A 19294-nucleotide genomic window follows, 5' to 3' on the forward strand; every position below is an offset into this window, starting at 1 on the left:
TAATGTGGATTGAGGATTTTATTAAACGTATTGCTTAAAAAAGGGGCAAGAAATAGAACTGCAGAAGTGTTGCAGATTACCTCGTGAGTTTCTTTGAGAGGGTAAAGGTGTTTTTTTTTCTAAATCAAACCGCATTTTATTTATGCATTTATTGAATTGTGAACATCACTGCGCTCGTTCGCTCTTTCCACACAACAGCAGCACAATGGTAGCAATTCTGACACCCACATACAACGCACGCACTCGCATTAACACTTGTTTTTTTTTTTCGAAGCTGCAGAGGATTTTGTTCGTCAGCTTCCAGTTGACGTGAGGCACGATGATCAAAGACTTCCTCTACGTCTCTGACAATGCTCAGGATACGAGCGTTTTAGGCAAGTAATATTCGAATGTTCTGCGAAGAAGGAGAAGGGGGAGATTTTAAAAGGATGAGGTCCATACTGTAAGATTACTAACAACAGTAACTAACAATAGTTTCGTATCAAATTCGCGTATTTTCTGTGATTACGGATTTACGCACTTGTATTGTAGAGCGGTTTTGTTTCCTTATGTTCGGAGAGGACTTGGAAAGTAATTTGTTCTGGTGTTCTTGACGAACTCACATACATTGGGCACTTAATTATTATTACTTATCATGCTTTATTATTATTTGTCTGGCAGCACGATCGATCGGAGGTTCGAATTAGTTTTAGCGCCAACAAAGCAGAAGCTGATTGATTAACGTCAGGAACTTTCTTCTATATCATTTATTATTATTAAAATTGAGCACATTTTGTGACCTCACAATCCTTGCTTCTCTCCTTAAAAGGCTTGAATATACGTTATGGCTTTGTTATTGCCCCCATCATTTTAATTTTGTTGTTTTTTTTTCCTAAAGGATATATTCTATTTTGCTTGATGTTTGGTCCTCGATATCAAGCCCGCTCGAGGTGTTACATTTCCACATAAAACCTTTAGAATGGGGCGGAGCCAACTGCACAAACATCCTGTCAACTTAAAGGCTCGTGAAAATAGCACACGCTTGGAAGAAGCGTCTTTGATGGTTCGTTAATGTTTGACGCATCGCTTCAATTCCTCTACATTCAAGCCGAAGGCAGCGAGTCGTTAGGCTGCTTCGAATATCAACAAGGATTTTTCAAATCTTCCGCCATATCACATCGGATGCTTCCTCTTAAACTCGCTGTCTCTCTATCAATGCTGTTCGCTATACCATGGCCATTAGTTCTCATTTATGTTTCAAATGGCTATTTCTACAGACAAAGCCTCAGTTTTGCACTATAAACTCATTAATTTTTCAAATTCTCAAAGCAGCTACATGATTACCGGAAGTACTCGTTCATGATGCTGATGGCAATCAGCTCTCATTTGTTATTCATCAACTTTACGACATACACAAAATTTGCAGGAACACACATACGTTCCGCACTACACAGCAAACTCAATTCCGCATTCGTCCGATTTTTCCGACCATTTTTCAACTTCTTGTCGACCGGATACGCCTTCGAATCCTACTTAAAGAATCGCTTTTGCCGAATCCCTCTCCGAAGAAAATTAATCCGTTATTCGAAACTTTTCTTGCACACTTTGCAAACGAAATGAAAATTAGCCCAATTGTTGAATGATTCTCACTACCGAGTGATTCCGGCAATGATTTCATCTTTTCTTCCATTGCTTCTTCAGTTATTTTCTGGTTTTTTTGTGTTTCTCCGTTCCTGTGCTATGTTATTTCGTGCTCACTTTTTTTTTTCTTTTCTCAGAAATTTTTTTTCTCAGAAGATTTGCAGGTTCACATTTTTTTCAGGCCACAATGCCTCGCATGTCATGCGCTCATAAGATGAGCGCTAATAAAAGGGTGGAACGGGTCGACACGCTGATGGTGTTCCTGAAAAGCGCCACACAACAGCAGGTTCGCACTCTGTGCAGCTCTTTCATTAGTATTTCCAGGAAAAAAAAACAAGAGAAAAATACTGAATGATGAATTCATGACAGGATAAGTAATTAGACCTGTCAAATATACATAAGTGAATGACGTACGGCTTCAAATTAATCTTTTTCCGCATGAAATAATCTTTATGTGCATCATTTTCATTTTCAAACATAAACGTTTCTGCGTAATTAGTATCTGACGTCATTTTCCAGCCACCGTTTGGTGGATTCGATCAATCCTTCATGACATTTTCCTCATTTTCCTTATTTTTACCTCCTTACGACAACAAAAACACACCTCCTACTATTTATCATATTTGTCGAGAACGAGAACTGGTCCTCACTGAACTATAACATCAACGTAAGTAAAAAAAAGCAAACAACCGCTAAACTCCCTTTAGTACTGGGATAACACCAATGATTTTGTGGCTTTTTCACTTGTATCAAAGCATTCTTAACTCGTTGATAATAACGACGACGCATTTGATAGGTTACACTTATTGAGGCGTATAGAACAGTACGTAATAACGCATCGAATGCTACTAATACATTGTTATATGGAAAAAAGGTGAAGCATCACTAAAAACAGAACGGAAAAGAAAAAAGAAAACACAAATACTACAAAGGGGGGAAATACGACCCATAGGTGCCGGTTGTATGGAAAAGATTAAAACTAACGCTTTGGTCCCATGTTCGGGACCATCAGGAGAAACCCGAACTGATTGGACGCGGCCGACAGGACAAGACAAGACTTACACTGTGAAGACGCGTTAAGACAAGTCATGGCACGAAGCTTGACCGGTGAACTCCTGGAACTTGAAAATGCAATGAAATGAGTAACCAGAGAACAGTTTGAAGCCACATTTTTTTAATTTTTACTCGTACGAAGGAAAAAAATACATATCATATACATATACTGTAAATATATCTCTTATATAGTCTTTTCCGTAACAAAGCGGAACATTTACTAATACTATGCAATAGTCGTTGATAGTGATTCTGATGTCATAACTACTAGATTTCAATTCTTCTTTAAAATCCACCATTTCGTCGTTAATCCTTCCTTCAGCGAATTCGGTTCCCTTCTTCGCACGAGTTTTTAGCACGACGAGAAGCATTTATGTATTTATATGTATTTATATGAGCAATCATTAAACTTTGAAATATGTCAATTGGTTTGTGTTAACTTGTCTTGTCTTGTCTCGTGTTGTCGGCTGCGCCCAATCACCTCGGGTGAGCCCTCCCCCCTTCCCCCTCTTGAATGTAGTTGGGAAAAAACTTCTTGACCGATCCTGGATTTTTCCCGAAAATTTCCCCTCATCTTTCAAAAATTCTCATTTTCAGTGTTCTTCCTTGTATTCAAAACGTGCAGAATACTCAAGAGCATTTTATGTGCGCCTACTCTCAGTATGGCAATAAATCTTCTTAAAATTACGCAGAAAAAACACATATAACCAGCGACTCTCTTTGAGAAGTGAAGATAAACCAAAAATGACTTACAAAAGAAGAGGAATGGAGCATTGAAGACAAAGTTTTGATTAGTTTTTTTTTTCTTTAGTTTTGAACAGAAACTTCGCTTCCATCCTCCTTTTCGGGTTTGTTGAGGAGATTTCCCTGAAAGGGTCAGAGGAAAAGTTTGTAATTTCCAATATTGAGCAACTAAGAAATCTTTACAGGTCGCCTATTCCATTTTTTGGATAACCTTATATTAGTTCGCATTGAAGCAATACGTTTCGTTGTTCTCTCTGCAAATTTCTCCCACCTGTAAAAATATCTCGTAAGAAAAAATCAACTCATAAAAAATCAAAAACTAGCAAAACAGTGTCCTTTTAAGACGGACGGGATACTTTTGGTGAAGAGAACCTCTTTTTGATTTAAAAAAAAACCATAAACAGGTGGATTCAGGTACTTCCACAAGAAAAAATTATCCGATTTATTTTAAAGAGTTATCCAAGTGCTCAACATCCGTAATCAACGCCTTTGCCGGCTTTGACTGAGGATAGCTATGATCTTGTACGGATACCCCAACCTTGCGGAGTTCCTCTCCTGAATAGTGATCTTGAAGATAGGAAATGTGACTAGTACTTTTCCGTATTGGTTAATGCAACTGGTTTTGCACCTATCAGGATCCTATGTGCAAAAAACCAGATATTGTGTTTATTTATGAATTCTGAAACCCACAGGGTAGAGTCTATCGCAATAGATGCTTATCATTGTCGTTAATCCGCTTAGCAGCAATCAGTTTAAGAGTCAAAGAAATAAGGAACCCTTGAGCATCGATCATAAAGCTAGGTGAAACATAGTCCAGGAAAACAGTAAAAATTCCAATACCAATCTTTGTTACAGCCAAAGAAAACCAATAATATAAAATACTGATGAAATATTCAACAGGAACATCAAAAAAAAACTATTCAATATTCAAGGACAGCCGAACATACAACTGGACACAACAAAAATTTGTTTTTTTAGATGTCCGCCAAGTTACACGACGTCTGGGCATCTCCTCAGTCAACAATCACAGAAGTTCGATTACTATTAACATTAGGTAAATCAATTTAATTTCATCTATAGGTTGTAGTAAAATGTTCTCAGAGGACGATGCTTGAGAGCTGCTCCCCTTTCTGTTGTTCACCAACGAAGTCCCCATGTGCTCCCACTTCTAACAGGGATCGTTTTACAGGTGCAAACCCAGAGTCGCTTTACAAAGACGACTATGGGCAGAAAACCTTGATGGATCGAGTGGATAGTGGCACAGTGTGCGATAAATGTGTAGTGAAATTCAACGAATTTTTAGAATATGCGGGTGTGATTTACGAGGAAATGTGTGAACAGGTATAGTTCATCATTCGCTTGTTGATCGGTACTGAACTGATCGATTTATTTCAGACCCCGATCAATATTGTACGTGGCCGCAAATGCACATCAGGACTACTGCCGTTGTGTATGGATGGTGGTGGTATGCGAGGTTTGGTGTCGGTGGTGTGCCTTCTGTTCGCCTCACGGCGGATTCTCGGCGACGAGACATTAGTGAACTATTTCGATTGGCTGATAGGCACCAGGTTCGTCTTAGCTTCGATTGAAAACAATCGATAGACATCTCAATCAATACCGCTAGGCAAAGTCGCTTAGCACGTGCAGTGGTCTTAATAACTATATTACCCATAACACCTAAAATATTTTGAAAGAAAAACAAACAAAAAAACAGATTTCATTATTAACTTAGAAAGTAAAGAACGAATGAAGTGCAGCAAACCATAGGTTAAGCCACCACCGATGAAAAAGATGGATTTCAGGCTTCAAAATCATTTTAATTCTCTTAGTTTTTCAGTACGGGATCAATGCTCGCATTATCCACCGCAAAAGGGCAAAGCTTGACTGAGTGTTTCTTCCTGTACTGGAACATGAAACGACAAATCTTTTTGGAAGGTTCCACCATGTCACGACTTCTTGGTGATCAAGTAAGTAGAAGCGAGGTATACTGGTGCACTCTTCCATCTATGTCATCTCTTTAGGTCGCTGTCCAAACCAGAAACATCGAAAAAGTGTTGTCGGATTGTTTTCCAACGGAAACGTTCCAAAAATGTGACCGGCGGCTTACCGTGCCCGCTCTAGACATTTCCATGGCTCCGGCTCGACTGCATATTTTTAGGTATGTCTTTTTTCAGGCTGCATACATATTTCCGCAGGACTACAGGATATTAACATAGTTCCTATCACACAGTTTTCCCCTACAGCACTCGTGTTTGCATAAAAACAGATATCACTTCCATGAAGGGTAATAATCGGCGTAATCGGCAAGAGGTTCACACGATGAATCGATGGTTCGAAACCACCTTCGTGTCAACCAAGCCTTAAAGCCTTCAATCCTTCCGAGATAGATAAATTGCTACCAGGGTCGTCTGACAATTTGCATTTTCTTGTATCCAGCAGTCTTCTGCTAACAAAATGAAACTCAATTATTGAACTCGCAAGGAAGGGGGTTGCAAGCGCACAGCCAGCTCAAGGGGAGAAAGGCAGGCTAATTCTCAACCTACCATAAAACCAACTCTAACCCCGTAATGCTCTGAGAATCTTGAGAATCCTCTAAATTGCATGATTTTACCGAAAATGCAAGTCGGATGTAGTGTACCCGGTAAGAGAAGGTTCCCTGTGTCTGTATGATCGATTCATGGTTGGAAACCTCCCCAGCACCAAAAAACCTTTCACACTTCCGGGATCAATAAACTGGTAGCAGACTTGTCTAGAAGAATAAAAACACTGACTTGATCTAGCGACTACCCTCCGCAAGTCGTTGTATAGGCCAGTTACATGTTCGTAAAGCTCAAACGATTCTGATTTGAAGTGAACACGAAAGGGCATCTCAAGCGTGTTGAGACACTTTATCCTCCTCCATCCTTTACCGAGTCCTTGGATCTACCAACGAATTTTCCAGAAACTACTCATTCACTCGGCCTTTTGGTGCATCTCTAGACGAGGAACAAGATATAATGTTCAAGGATGCAGCTAGAGCTAGCAGGTTAGTCTCTAACTCAATTCCATAGTTCACCAATAGTTTACCAATCAAATACATGAAATATACTCCATGTTGCAGTGCCGCTCCCACATACTTTGAACCGTTTCTATACCAGGATAAGAAGTTCGTTGACGGGTCTTTTGTAGCTAATTATCCTCTTAATATTCTCTTTAAGGTGAGCGTAAGATATTTTTTAAAACAATACCTAAGTTTGTTTTTCTTTTGAAATCGAAAGAAAAACATCTCTGTTATGTAACAAGCGCTGAGGGGCGTGGCCTTTACTCGTGCGTTATTGGTTAGCGCATCCACCACTCATTCTCTGCTGATCACTCCAACTAGAATATTTACTCATTTTTATTGCAGGAAGTTGATTCTTTTACTAAAAACAACAACCGAATTCGTTTGGCGGGTGTGGTCTCAATCGGAACCGGTGAGCCGGCCCAATCCGAACGAAAGTACACAAGTGGGAAAACGCTGAAGGCAAAAGCGAAGAATATGGCTCACTTGAGCACGCTGATACTTGAACAGGTAAAACTAAACTCAACTAACTTATGCACTGATTTTTTTCTCTTTCTCTATTTCCCTAAGTTTTAGACTACAATTTAATGCTGAACTAAGTAGTAACTAACTAAATAACTAAGTAACCACAGATTAATTTCATTCCTTAAGGTAGTAGGACAAGATCTCCTTGCTGTCGAAATGGCTGAAGAACGTTGCCAAGCTCACAACATACCATTTATTCGAATCAGCCCAAAGGTGAGTACTGTGGGCTCTGAAAAGTAGTGTTCCATACAGTATCGATTGATTTGTAGGGCATTAACGTGCGTATTGATCAAATTGATGATGGAAAACTGATGGATATGATCTGGACAACACATCTGTGGCTGGTTAGTTCCATCTCTTAAGAGCTTCTTTCCCTGAATAGACACATACATGTAGGCTAAACATTTGCACAAAAGAGAATTGACCAGAATACCACACCAATGTTCCAGAGGAGCCCTTAATAGGGTCATTTTTGTCATAACCGAGGTATTTTTCATAAGATCTCGATAAATGCAAAGACACTTTTTTTTCAATTTCACTGGAAATATCTCGGGAAACTCTCAGAGGGAAAAGCAACCAGTACACCTCAAACTTCACTGAAGACATTAATAACATTACAACTGTTAATTTTTTTTTTATCTTTTTCAAATAACAATTTGTAAGCGTTTGAATAATCCAAGTATTTAAATATTAGTGTGGAAAAAAGCTGAACTCCAAATGAAACAAATGCAATAAATTTATTTTCGGAAACAAATAATAGGGCAGTGATGAATTCGAGAGTACCAGATACATATAAAATTTTAAAAAAAAATTATAGGTGCATTTCTTCACAAACTATTAGGCTTTTTTAAGCATTTCCATGTTTTCAAAAGGAAAATCTAGCCTGTTAGTTGCCGAAGATAAAGGCAGTTTACAGTTCATATACTAAAGAATTTCGGATTTCAGATTCAAAACCTCCAAGAAGTTGACAAACTCGGTGAATTACTGTTCAAATTGCTCTCAGACCCGGATGACAGGAAGCGACGGAGTAATACGGTGCTCTGATCGTAGCTAACAGAGTTCCATAGCAGTGTGGTAGTTGGCATTTCCATTTCAATTTCACGGATACTATTCTGATTACGGTTATATCATATTATCTACTTTCCCAGATAATGTAATTTATGATCTTTAACGAGAGTAAAAGGTAAAGGTATGACAGTAAAAACAATCATCAGAGTGAGTTAGATCTCCCCCACTGATTTTCTGCATTGTCTTCCTTTGCGTGAAATAGTAATCATAGTCGGGTCAAAATGACATGAATCACGAGTGTAGTTGTGGTGCATTTGCGTACGCGCTCGAAACGGCCCGGTGGAGGCAGCAGCTGGAACCGAGCTGGGACCGTCACGAACTGCAGCGATGGGTGGTGCCGGCAAGGATTTCACCACGCTTCGGGCCGCTACGTTCCTTGAGAAGAGAAGGCCTGGAGAGAAGCCGCGCACGCAATACTGTACGTGCTTCGTTTCGTTTTGACCCCACTATACTTACTTTTCTTTTGGTTTTGCTATTATAACCGAACAAAAAAGATAAACGTCACGCGGTAAAGCAATTTATCATAAATCTTGAGTAGTTTCTTTTTCTGGATTCCTTTTCCTGAAGACAGAATTTATCGTTGAAAAAAACAGCTAATGATGAACTAACGGGTAAAGAAATAGCAGTAGCAAATTCTTTGGCAAAAACGGAACAAGAATGAATAATAATACTAAAATTTGATGTTCGTACGACAATACTGTGCATTCATAGTACAGTACTCTGATGACTTTCAAGAAGTTATAGATTTTACTTAGCATTTTTAGCATCGAATTAGCATGTTGCATCGCCCATGGGTGGGTATTGTGTAAAATATGTCCTTGTCTGTATTGTAAGTTAGATATTGATTTATCTACGATTTCGATCGATTATCGATGTTTTCTTAAGCTATCGTACGTAATGTTAAACTAGTCCGTCTAACTCTGCTCACAGTTGTTATTTCGCCTCCTTGGGGCTGTTTTTTTTGTGTGTTTCCCAATTGCCGTCATTTATAGAATAGATCATAGGTACTGTATTTAGAGATATTTGCAAATGATGCTTCAATATTCGAATGACATGACAGTAGATCATGTATTGATTGTGATCGTTAACCTCGGTGAATCGATATCTGCACCCTTTAAACCCACGTTATCGGGTTCTGTATCTTTAAAAATGTGCGTGATATTATTTTCCTTTTATTATAAAACGAGCAAACATACGTCCAGTTGATATCGGTTTTAGAGTGATCCCAGCAAAAAAAAAATATTGATCTCACACTAATTAACTGTCTAATCAGTTCACTGTATTTGCAAATTATGGCCTAATCATAAATCAATTTTAACACTGGAAATATGGATAAATATAAATAAACCAAATGGCAATGCTCTCTCATATTCGAAAAAGTCATTCTTATCACGATTTGCGAGAACTGGTCCCTTTCTGTTGGTCCCCCTGTTTGTATTTCTGTTATGTTTATTGTATCACAGGACGCCGTACGTCCTCTTCATCTAACTAATTCGGCGAATGAGAACAAGTTATCACACGCTCTGCAACTTTGTGACTGGAAGAACTTTCGCGAGCAAACTTTGCATGGCAAACTGCAAATATTCAGAAATTGATGACTTTGAGAACTCCATACTATTTCAAAGAAGTGAATTTCCGCTCAATACCAGCAGGTCAATGAGTAGCTGTATTGTGTAACATGGTTTAATTTGTATTAAGTTTGTTTGCACAATTTCAAATACGATAAACTTCCAAATCAACGGAACCATAGGCTCATGAAGTGGATAGAGGATGGAATACACGGCTTTGATCAATTCCTATGGAGATGCGGCTACGCATTCGTCTTTATAGGCATCACCCTACGAATCTGCGGTGGTGCGGATTTCAGTTGGAGAGTTCCTATACGGGGTCGTAGATTATGGAGAAAAGGGTGATTCCGTCCATTTCTTCCTAATTGCCGTAAAAAACGGTCCGGAAGATTCGACGCCGCACAAGGCTGGCGCGTTCCAATCGAACTCCTTGTAGAAAATAGCGCGCCGGAACGCTCGAAGTCGTATCTTCCGGGTCGTTTTTACGGCAATTAAGAAGAAACAGACGGAATCACCCTTCTCTCCATAATCTACGACTCCGTACAGGCATAACTCACCTGAAACCTGCACTACCACAGATTCATGGGGTGATGCCTTAAATTCAGAACCGCTTGAGGTATGTGAACGCGTGTGCAGCCTTACAATGGCCTGCGCGGGTGAGCCGATGTCACAAGTCAGTGCTTCTTATCCTCTCAGACAAGTCTAATACCATTTTATCTACCTCAGAATGATGGTAGGGTTTGTCTAGAGCGATTTCGAACCTCGATTGATTTCGAAAGGCCTATATGCAAATAACTTGGACTTTGAAGGGACTCTTGTTTGTGATCATTCATTAGCTTCCTTTCAAGAAGGCTAATCTCTGATGACTTATTAACTAATTTCTGGTATCTTAATTAATTTCTGAAAATCTTCTTTTAAGCAAACCCGTTCAAACATTTTAGTCTGAAATCCATAAGGGAATGCCGCGCAACAACAGTTTACTTGTGCAAGAAGTTTCACATGCATCCATTTCTTTGTAAACAGCTATTGCAGTTAAATCACGTGAAGCGAAAGCTTCCATAGTTAATCTTCCTTTTTTCAAATCCTACTAATTTTTATAAGGAATTCAGAACTACAGACGAATCGAAGAGATTTGACCAACAAGACTTCATTTCCAGTAAAATCACTCCCGTTTGACCCTAGATTTTGAAATGCGAATCCTACAAGCAAAGAAGGATCGAAAATAGGACTTGCGACATGATTTACATTTATTTTTCTGATAATGGGCATTTAACAAATTTCGTAGCGAACAAGATGAATTATAGCGACAACCTTGCCTTGCAGGCTGTCAAATCCATCAAAACTTTTGTTACCCGTGCGTGCTGCATTTAATCCGCATCTGATCTCGGTTTATTTACCGTATCGCGGCAGAGAGTATGCGTTCGCAAGAAACATAAACTTGTAACGAACTGAAACTTGTCGGGTTACTACAAACTCGAGGTCTTTGACCGTTTACCATGCGTCTGTATATATAGAAGCTTTTGAATTCGGATCAACTCGTCCACAACTCACAATGGAGGTGGATTATCGTCTCAAAGCTTACCGTTTCGTCGCCTATTCGGCTGTTACCTTTTCGGTGCTCGCTGTATTGTCGGTTTGTGTGACCCTACCAATGGTACATAATTATGTAAAACATGTGAAGCAGTCTATGAACAATGAAATCCACAGTTGCAAGGTAATTATTCTTCAGAATTTCCGATTTTATGCTAATTCCAACAAAAAAAAAACGTTTTTTTTTTTCAGAAATCTGCACAGGACATTTGGAACGATGTCACCCACATTAGTGACCTTCCTACTAGCAACAGAACAGCTCGTCAGACTGGCTACGGCGGTGAAGAAGAGGCTAAGATCAACGCCGACACGGTAAGCAACAAATGCGAAGGATGCTGTCTTCCTGGACCAACAGGAATGAAAGGAACTGCTGGACGCTATGGAAAACCAGGAAAGCCTGGTGCACCAGGTATGCCAGGAAACCCAGGAAGGCCAGCGGCTGCACCATGTGAATATCAAACCCCACCACCATGCAAACCTTGCCCAGCAGGAGCCCCGGGACCTAAAGGAACACAAGGGCCAGCTGGAGAGGCAGGAATTGATGGTGCACCTGGTGCAGCCGGATACAAAGGAGTTCCTGGTGAGTCTGGACCAAAAGGTCCACCTGGGGCTGACGGAATACAGGGAAAGCCTGGAGCACCTGGAGAACCCGGTCAACCCGCGTACTCTAATTCTGGAACTACCGGAGAACCTGGCCCCCAGGGCCCTCCTGGCCCGGAAGGGCCACCAGGACCCGAAGGACAACCAGGATACAACGGTCCTCAGGGTAGGAATACCAGCGTTTTCTGGCTTTGGTGTTTTATTAATTGTAGTGATATCCACTTTTTCTTCAGGACCACCAGGACCAAAGGGAAAACCTGGGCCAGACGGCCAAGCGGGAGAAGGCGGGAAGACGGGACAACCTGGTGATGATGGTCAACCTGGTCATCCAGGAGAGCCTGGCATTTGTCCCATGTATTGTGCTGCCGATGGTGGTGTGTTCTTCTCTGATGGCATGCATAGCTGAATCTTCAACAGAACTGATTCTTAGTGGACAAGATGATTTCAATAAAGTGCAAACTAATTTCTTATTCAGGTAATACAAGATAGAATTATTACATTCGCCGCCTTTTACAAAAATGGCCGTCTCTGGAACAGAAATTCTCCTTTTCTGGCGTGATTTCTACTTGAAACGACACCTGGAACGAGATCTTGTTCAAAGTCATATGACGACCACAGAAATACAGTTTTTCTGAAGAAAACAGTATTTTAGGCAAACTCCCATACTCCTAATAAATGAACTGGTGACTTCTACTATAAAAACAACAACTGGAACACGTGTTGAAGGGCTATTCGTGAGGAAAAGCCTTGCCTTGTTAAGAGAATAGGATGAGACCGTTGTTATTTTTTACATGGGGCATCCAAAGACTGATCACCTTGCTCCAGTGCCAAAGAAATGCTCCAATTTCTCCGCTTTCATCTGCTTCTGGTGCAACGCCGTGCATTCAGTAATCGCATTCTCGTTTGAGGGGAAAAATAGCACCGTAACTTTCTATTCAACAAGTAAGACCAATTAGTTAAGCATTCAGGAATTTTAGGACGACGCTTCAAGTAACAAACACTGACAAATCAAATAGTCCTCTGAGAGCTACTTCCAGAAAACTTGCACCAATTTCGGAACTGGTTGCGTCCACATTAACAATCTCTTCCTTGAAATGTTCTTTTTTGGAAATACCGACCGAGATGTCCGCTGTTAAGTATGTTGTGTTCTCTGCTCGTTCAGTCAACTCGTCAATTTAATTCTCCATTCAACCTCAGAGAATTAATTTTGTGTTAATTTCCAACCAAAACTTCAAATGTTCCGAAGACGTTGCGCACTGCCTCGTCAGCGGAAGTGCAAACATTCGAAGACCATGAATACAGCGAGCTGGGCCCCAAAAATACTAGCCTTCGTTGAGCTACGTAGAATTACAAAAAAAAGAAGAAAAAAAAAACAAAATGGAGACTAGCACCAAGATGGAGAAGGATAAGTTGCTTGGAATGTTGGAAGTTTTCCGACATTCAGAATCTTTTGTGGTCTATGAACGTATATCTGGCCAAAACAATGACTCCCAGGAGCAGCCGATGTATCACCAGAGTTTGTTCATCCTCAAAAAAATGTGATATCAGTTTAGCAATCAGCTTAAAGGCTTAGTTGGCTCTGGACAGGTTTGAAACCACCATGTAGTCAGCGGTGGAAACTCTTATCGCTGCGCTACACCAGGGAGGACTAGGGCTAGGGCTATGTGAAAAACAAGTGGTTTAGTTAAAAATATCGTGCTACAATCAAACAGACGATAGCGCGGTAGTTCAACCTTATTGGTCGATGAGACTGATCTGTTTATTTTCCTTTTGGAGTTCTTGCATGGTGTACTCAGGACGATATCGAGGTAAGAAGAGAGAAAGAGTTAGATGGGACATGCATAGCACCGAAAACCTCGAATCATTTCTTTCCAAGGTCTTTGACAAAGACGAGATTGTCGAAACGTTAGACCATAAATAAACTTTCACCAAAACCCCTTTGGTAAAACAAGAAAACATAAAAACAGAAGATAATTAGTCAATAGAAGTCCAAAGGAATATGACCGAGAAGAATCGTGCTCTGTTCTTCTTAGTTTCTCATTGTAATCGGTTGATGATACTAATACTGTGTAAAGGGAGATCGACTCCAGTTGCTCTTCTCTTACTTAAAAATTGTTTCGCAGACATGAACGAGCGAAGCAACGAAAGACAAATACTACATGTGTTGTTCAGAGACAGAGTATAGTCGGGTTAGAACGATACGAAGCGCGGCGCAGTTGCGTAAGCGGCTGCCCTCGAAGCGGTACGATTATGGAGACTAGGCGCGTTGCGTTCACCAGACTGAATGCAATGAAAATCGACTAATTTAAGACTTATCTCAAAAACAACATAACTCCGCATCACCTTTGACAACTACTTTCTATACCTACTGCTAGTAGATGATTACGTGACCGAATTCAAGGATTTCCTGTACACAAATAATTCAATATTAGATTTTTTCGAGGAACGATTACATCGAGGTATCACTGCAAGAAGTTCACCCAGTTAAACCTAAAAAATCATACTGGATACACGTTCGGAAAAAAAGTGTGCGGGATGTTTCAATTCAATCGCATACATCATTCCGAGTGCAAAAATAATGGATGACGCTCTATTCAAACAACATTCCATATGTTCTGTTTCGTTATGATCACGATTTTGTGACATTACCATAACTGACACTTCAGAAATAGTAGAAAAAATAGAAACAAGAAATAAATGGAAAATGTATTTAAAAAATAGAAAAAACAGAAATGGAACTAATGCTTCAAAAGTCAAATTGCGCATAACCTCTCCCATCCCGTTCTGAAAAGTCTTATAGCCTTAGTCGCTGTCTCGGTAAATCACCTATGTAGATTTACCTCTGGATTCATCTTGTGAGGCGGGTGTAAAGCAGTCAGCAAGAGGTCCCACCGTGTTTGCACGATCGATCGATGGTTCGACTCCGCCTCGGTGCCAACCAAGCCTTTCATCCTTCTGGGGTCGATAAATTGATACCAGCTATGTCTGGAAGGATAAAACTTTAATTTTACACATCGGGTATCCCCACAGGTGACTGTATGGGCTAGTTACACGTTCGTAAACCTCAAAAGATTTTGAATTGAAGTGAACGTGGGGGCGCATCCCCAAGGGGATTGATCACTTTATCCTCATTCATTATCGAATTATCAAAAATTTGGAAAATGAAGAGGACGAAAAACAGCATAAAGGAAACGAGCGTAGCAATTTTTCTCGGAATCAAAGCTGGACCTGCGCCAGAGAAAAATTTAAAAAAAAAGACCAAAGAGTCATTTTTGGCGCACTGTAAGAATATGTTGCTGATGTTGTTGACTGCGGTTCTGTACTCTGGTCTTTGTCTACAAGAAAGTTGTTGCAGATGTTTGAATTGAGACAGGTTTTACAGTTTCTTTGCCAAGTACTCTTACAAGAACGCTCTTACACAAAAAGAGGAATTGACGTTTACGAATGGAAATAATAGATAAATCTTAATACATTCGTGTTCCCTGTATATAAGCACGTGATCCGACATTGAGAGCGTGTTGTTTCAGCGATGCAAACTCTGGTAGTCCTATTGGCTCTGATCGCATGTGCATGTGCACAACATGGTCCTCCTCATAGATTACCAAAGGTAGGCTTTCCTCTTCTATTAATCTTCATCATGTACCTCTGAAGAAATCCTCCCTCTACGAGGTTGTAAAACATCACACACAGATCGATAAGCTAAGATAAGCCTCCCAAGCCTCTCTTCAACTAATTTCGTGTTTTGACTGTAAATCGCAGAGAAACGAATTCAATTTACTTCCCCTACTTCTTGACAAATAGCTTCTCTTACCAGCTCTTAAACCCATGAAGTGTTAAATGGCTGTATCTTTGAAACCACATTCTATATAGCTCTCCGGTTTTTGTCTTACATCGAGCCATAGCAACGCATTCACAGCTACCCTGCTTGACTATCTGGCTGTATTTTGGCCACGTCACGCAATTCTCTTCTGAAGTCACACTCGCCGCGAGTTGAACACACGAAAGGCACTTGAAATCAAGCACCATTCTTCGGACTTACTCGTCTTTACGTGATGGTTTCTTGACTGATAAATAGCAGTGACATAGTGATCTCTCTCTCAAAAAAAAAACAGGACAAAAACAAATTATTCCACTGTGACAAACTCATCATGTGTAAGAATTTCTGGAACTATCGGGCCAATCCAATTTCTCTCCATGCTTTCATCCATTAAGTAGTAGTAATTCAACTCTTTTCTTTACTTCAACTCTAACGTTCTCTTTTCTTGAAAATTCGGCATACTTCCGTCTATATTTTTCCATACCCTAAGTAGTATCTATATTTTATCTATACCCTAAGTAAATGTAGTTAGTAGTAAGTATCAAATGTTTTATACTGGTGTGCCTGAAGGGAAAGTTTATTAGTCTGATAATTTCAGCTTTTTAGACGTGTTCAGAGGAGTAGTGTTCCACCGGCCGATACTGCTCAGCGCACCAACAAATCGTGTGCTTCTGAAAGTGCGTGTAACCAGCAGCGGCACAAGCAACCGGTGGAACACTACCCCTCTGAAAAACGTCAGGCTAAAAAGGCATCATCTAAAAACCTCATTGACACACTAATAGAAATTTTAAGAAAGAACTATGCCGAGGTTCTAAGACACGAGAACATTTGAAGAACATCAAACTCTCAGAAAATCATTTTAGGACCTCCCACCAGGCTTTGCGGACATACTACCACCCGATGTCGTCGCAAAGATGAGGGCAGTTCATCGGGATGAATCGCTGACAGGAGAGGTAATACATAATATCTTCTACGTCATGCAAAAAAAAAAGATGGATGTTCGACAGTTTTTCATCGAAACAAAGCTCAACAAGCAGTTCTGGTGTATTCTAGCAACAAATGGAAAAAATACATGAAATCATGAACACCGTACCTGACTCTATTCGTGAGAAACTGCCTAAACCGCCTGGCTTTGATCGTCTTCCAGCTGCAACGAGAGCAGAATTAGACAAGATTCACCGAGACAAGGTAAGCAATAAAAAGTCGCCAAATGATTACCATAAATGTCCATAGGATTAATCAGCTACAACAAAAATCTACTGCTTTCAGACGCTTACCTTCCACCAGCGTCACGAGAAGATAAAGAAGATATTTGATGCGCTACCACCACATCTTCGCCCGCCCCCACCACCACCACCTCCACCAACACTTTAGAGAGTGATCATGCATACTTCTAATCGCTACAAAATAAACCTTAAGAAACGCAACATCGCTTACAAAGTCATCCAGAAGCAAGCAATTAAACAAGGGCAAGGGTAAATTCCTAAGAAAGAGGAAGAAAAGCCCACACTTTACCTTGTTTGAATGATACACTAGCAATCAATATTGTTCTTAGAAGTTTTCAAAATGGACTACGAATTTTAAGCTCACAAACATCAACAAGTATATCATTTGCAACTGGAATAGGGAGAGGGCTAGGTATGAAGTTGACCTTCCCATTCGTTGCTCCATAGAAGTCTGGTATGGGATAGAAACACATCTCAACAAACCCCTTTAAGGTATCATATCGCTCGGGTTATTGATCACGAGTATGAGCGTGGCGACGATCAATTCCCCTTAATCTTTCTGAAAGACTGCGTGGGAACCTATTAATTCCTACGAAATATTTTAGAACGCGTCATCCTTCTACACGCTCTAATTCCATCAGCAGATTATCAATTGGTTTTACTTCAATAGCGACCCTGAGGAGACCTCATTGACTGTCGATCGCTCGCTCGTGGACGCAACTCGTGTTGCGGGCAACGCATGCTAGAGTATTCTCGTGGGAACTAAGACCTCCTTCCAAGCCGTTTTTCAGGACGACTAGGAGGAATTAAGGATGATCACGCTCATATTCGTAATCTACACTCCCAAACTCTATATTCGCTCACAGAGAACCCAACATCGTCAATTTCGTGATACCGTGATGTCCTGAAGCGGCTTGAACCGCTCAGAAAATGTTGCAAACTGCATTAGTGCGGGTTCATACTTACTAGTTAACTGTGAACCCGACATAAATAGAGTAGAAACAATGGAGTATATTTTTGCTCTTCTGACGCTATGTGCAACATCTGTCACGTCAAGGTCGTAGCCGTGCAAATGTTACAATCGACCGTATGGGTCTGTGCGCGACCGTTAATTTCTTCGCATAAAGCGTCCATATCAAACAAAGATGTAGCTTACAGATTTATTTTTCTTGAATATTTTACTCAAATACTTCACGATTACATAAGATAGGTTTAAGAGAACAGATGAGTAGAACTCACAACTAATCACATACCACTTCTTCATTCAAAATTAGCAGAAAAAAAAAGAAAAGTAACGCCTAGGATTCTAATAATGGTAATAATGTGTAGTCCTAACAATAATATCTAATTCTACATGAATTCTAATAGCTTTGACCTGCTTCAAAAAGATATTAATCCCAAACACTTCCTAGGCCATTCGGGGAAGAATGAGTATGCAAAATGGGATTGCTGTACCAACCTTGAGCTCAGTGAACGAGAACTCGTCCATACAGTTCAAAGTACTTCTGACCACTCGTACACGTAGAAGTACGTATGTCTTCACAAGTCACATCAATATGGCAAAGAAATATACCGAAAACTCTTACATGAACTTACTTTGACACGCACTTTTCACGAAAATCCAACCAAAACTAAGACAACGTTTATGACACCAGTTTCTACAAAGTTCAAATCATAACTCCACCAAGTCCACTGCAACTAAAAATAGTTATCTCTTTGTTGATAATGTTTTTGTACATTATTTCATCTAAAGTATCAGTGATGAAGAGGTGGAAAAATTCACCTGCTGATGGAGTCATACATTTCCAAACAGAAATAAAACTCTTGCGTAGTTAGTCAGTAAACTAAACAAGTAAAGCTATTAACAATACACTTTTTCAAAAAAAGAAAAACATACTTAAGAAATCTCTATATAATTGGCAGCAAAGTACAAGAGAAAGTGAGGAAATTTCTCCATAAGTTTCTCGAGTGAGCGGGTTTTCAGAGGACCTCCTTAAAGTTTTTCGAAATCCAAGATTTATATGAAGGGTCGACCGTTAATTAATAAACGTGCAGACTCACAGAAGTTCGCACAGACGAATTAAGAGCACAATTACTTCTTAAAAATAAAGGATCTACCTCATCGAAAATTATGACGATCGAAAACTAACCACGTTCATGTTGAATTCCAGCAGGCCTGGACAAAACTCTGGGAAAACCTCACGACTTCGAATCCAGAATTTCACTAAAAGTGCTTCACTCGGGCACGTTTCTGTTTGTTGTACTATTTCAAGCGCAAAATTGTCATTGAATCAAAACAGCATTGTTCACCGGAACTCTCATCGTGAGTTGCGAGTGCACGTTGAGTGACCGCGTTGACCGCACGACGGCCTGCTCGGCGCTTGTCCACCTTTGCGAGTTATTGGTGCAGATGTTTGCTCGTTCACCACTTAACATGCACACT

General features: G+C 40.1%; 3 protein-coding genes across 5 annotated transcripts; all 3 read left to right on the forward strand.

The window, feature by feature from the left end:
• Nucleotides 1-958: 958 nt before the first annotated feature.
• RB195_003579 (uncharacterized protein) lies at nucleotides 959-8026 on the forward strand (the record flags this gene model as incomplete). Of its 2 annotated transcripts, XM_064201294.1 has the most annotated exons (13): nucleotides 959-1042; nucleotides 1802-1906; nucleotides 4396-4471; nucleotides 4607-4758; nucleotides 4813-4985; nucleotides 5255-5384; nucleotides 5439-5575; nucleotides 6359-6442; nucleotides 6518-6614; nucleotides 6803-6967; nucleotides 7109-7195; nucleotides 7252-7326; nucleotides 7928-8026. In XM_064201294.1, 13 exons carry the CDS (start codon nucleotides 959-961, stop codon nucleotides 8024-8026), a joined length of 1464 nt encoding a protein of 487 aa, XP_064057175.1. The 2 variants fall into 2 exon arrangements, with proteins under 2 accessions (XP_064057175.1, XP_013292510.2); XM_013437056.2 differs by lacking the exon at nucleotides 959-1042 and having other exon boundaries at nucleotides 1808-1906.
• Nucleotides 8027-11170: 3144 nt separating this feature from the next.
• On the forward strand, nucleotides 11171-12214 carry RB195_003580 (uncharacterized protein; the record flags this gene model as incomplete). The annotated part of the gene is made up of 3 exons (XM_013437055.2): nucleotides 11171-11332; nucleotides 11401-11974; nucleotides 12042-12214. The coding sequence occupies 3 exons, from the start codon at nucleotides 11171-11173 to the stop codon at nucleotides 12212-12214; spliced, it is 909 nt and encodes a 302-aa protein (XP_013292509.2).
• A 3123-nt stretch (nucleotides 12215-15337) lies between these two features.
• On the forward strand, nucleotides 15338-16999 carry RB195_003581 (uncharacterized protein; the record flags this gene model as incomplete). 2 transcript variants are annotated; one of them, XM_064201295.1, is made up of 5 exons in its annotated part: nucleotides 15338-15415; nucleotides 16242-16433; nucleotides 16489-16578; nucleotides 16679-16813; nucleotides 16895-16999. In XM_064201295.1, 5 exons carry the CDS (start codon nucleotides 15338-15340, stop codon nucleotides 16997-16999), a joined length of 600 nt encoding a protein of 199 aa, XP_064057176.1. The 2 variants fall into 2 exon arrangements, with proteins under 2 accessions (XP_064057176.1, XP_013292508.2); XM_013437054.2 differs by lacking the exon at nucleotides 16242-16433.
• Nucleotides 17000-19294: the final 2295 nt, after the last annotated feature.

This window comes from Necator americanus, chromosome IV (assembly GCF_031761385.1).
Source record: "Necator americanus strain Aroian chromosome IV, whole genome shotgun sequence".
Lineage (NCBI taxonomy): Eukaryota > Metazoa > Nematoda > Chromadorea > Rhabditida > Ancylostomatidae > Necator > Necator americanus.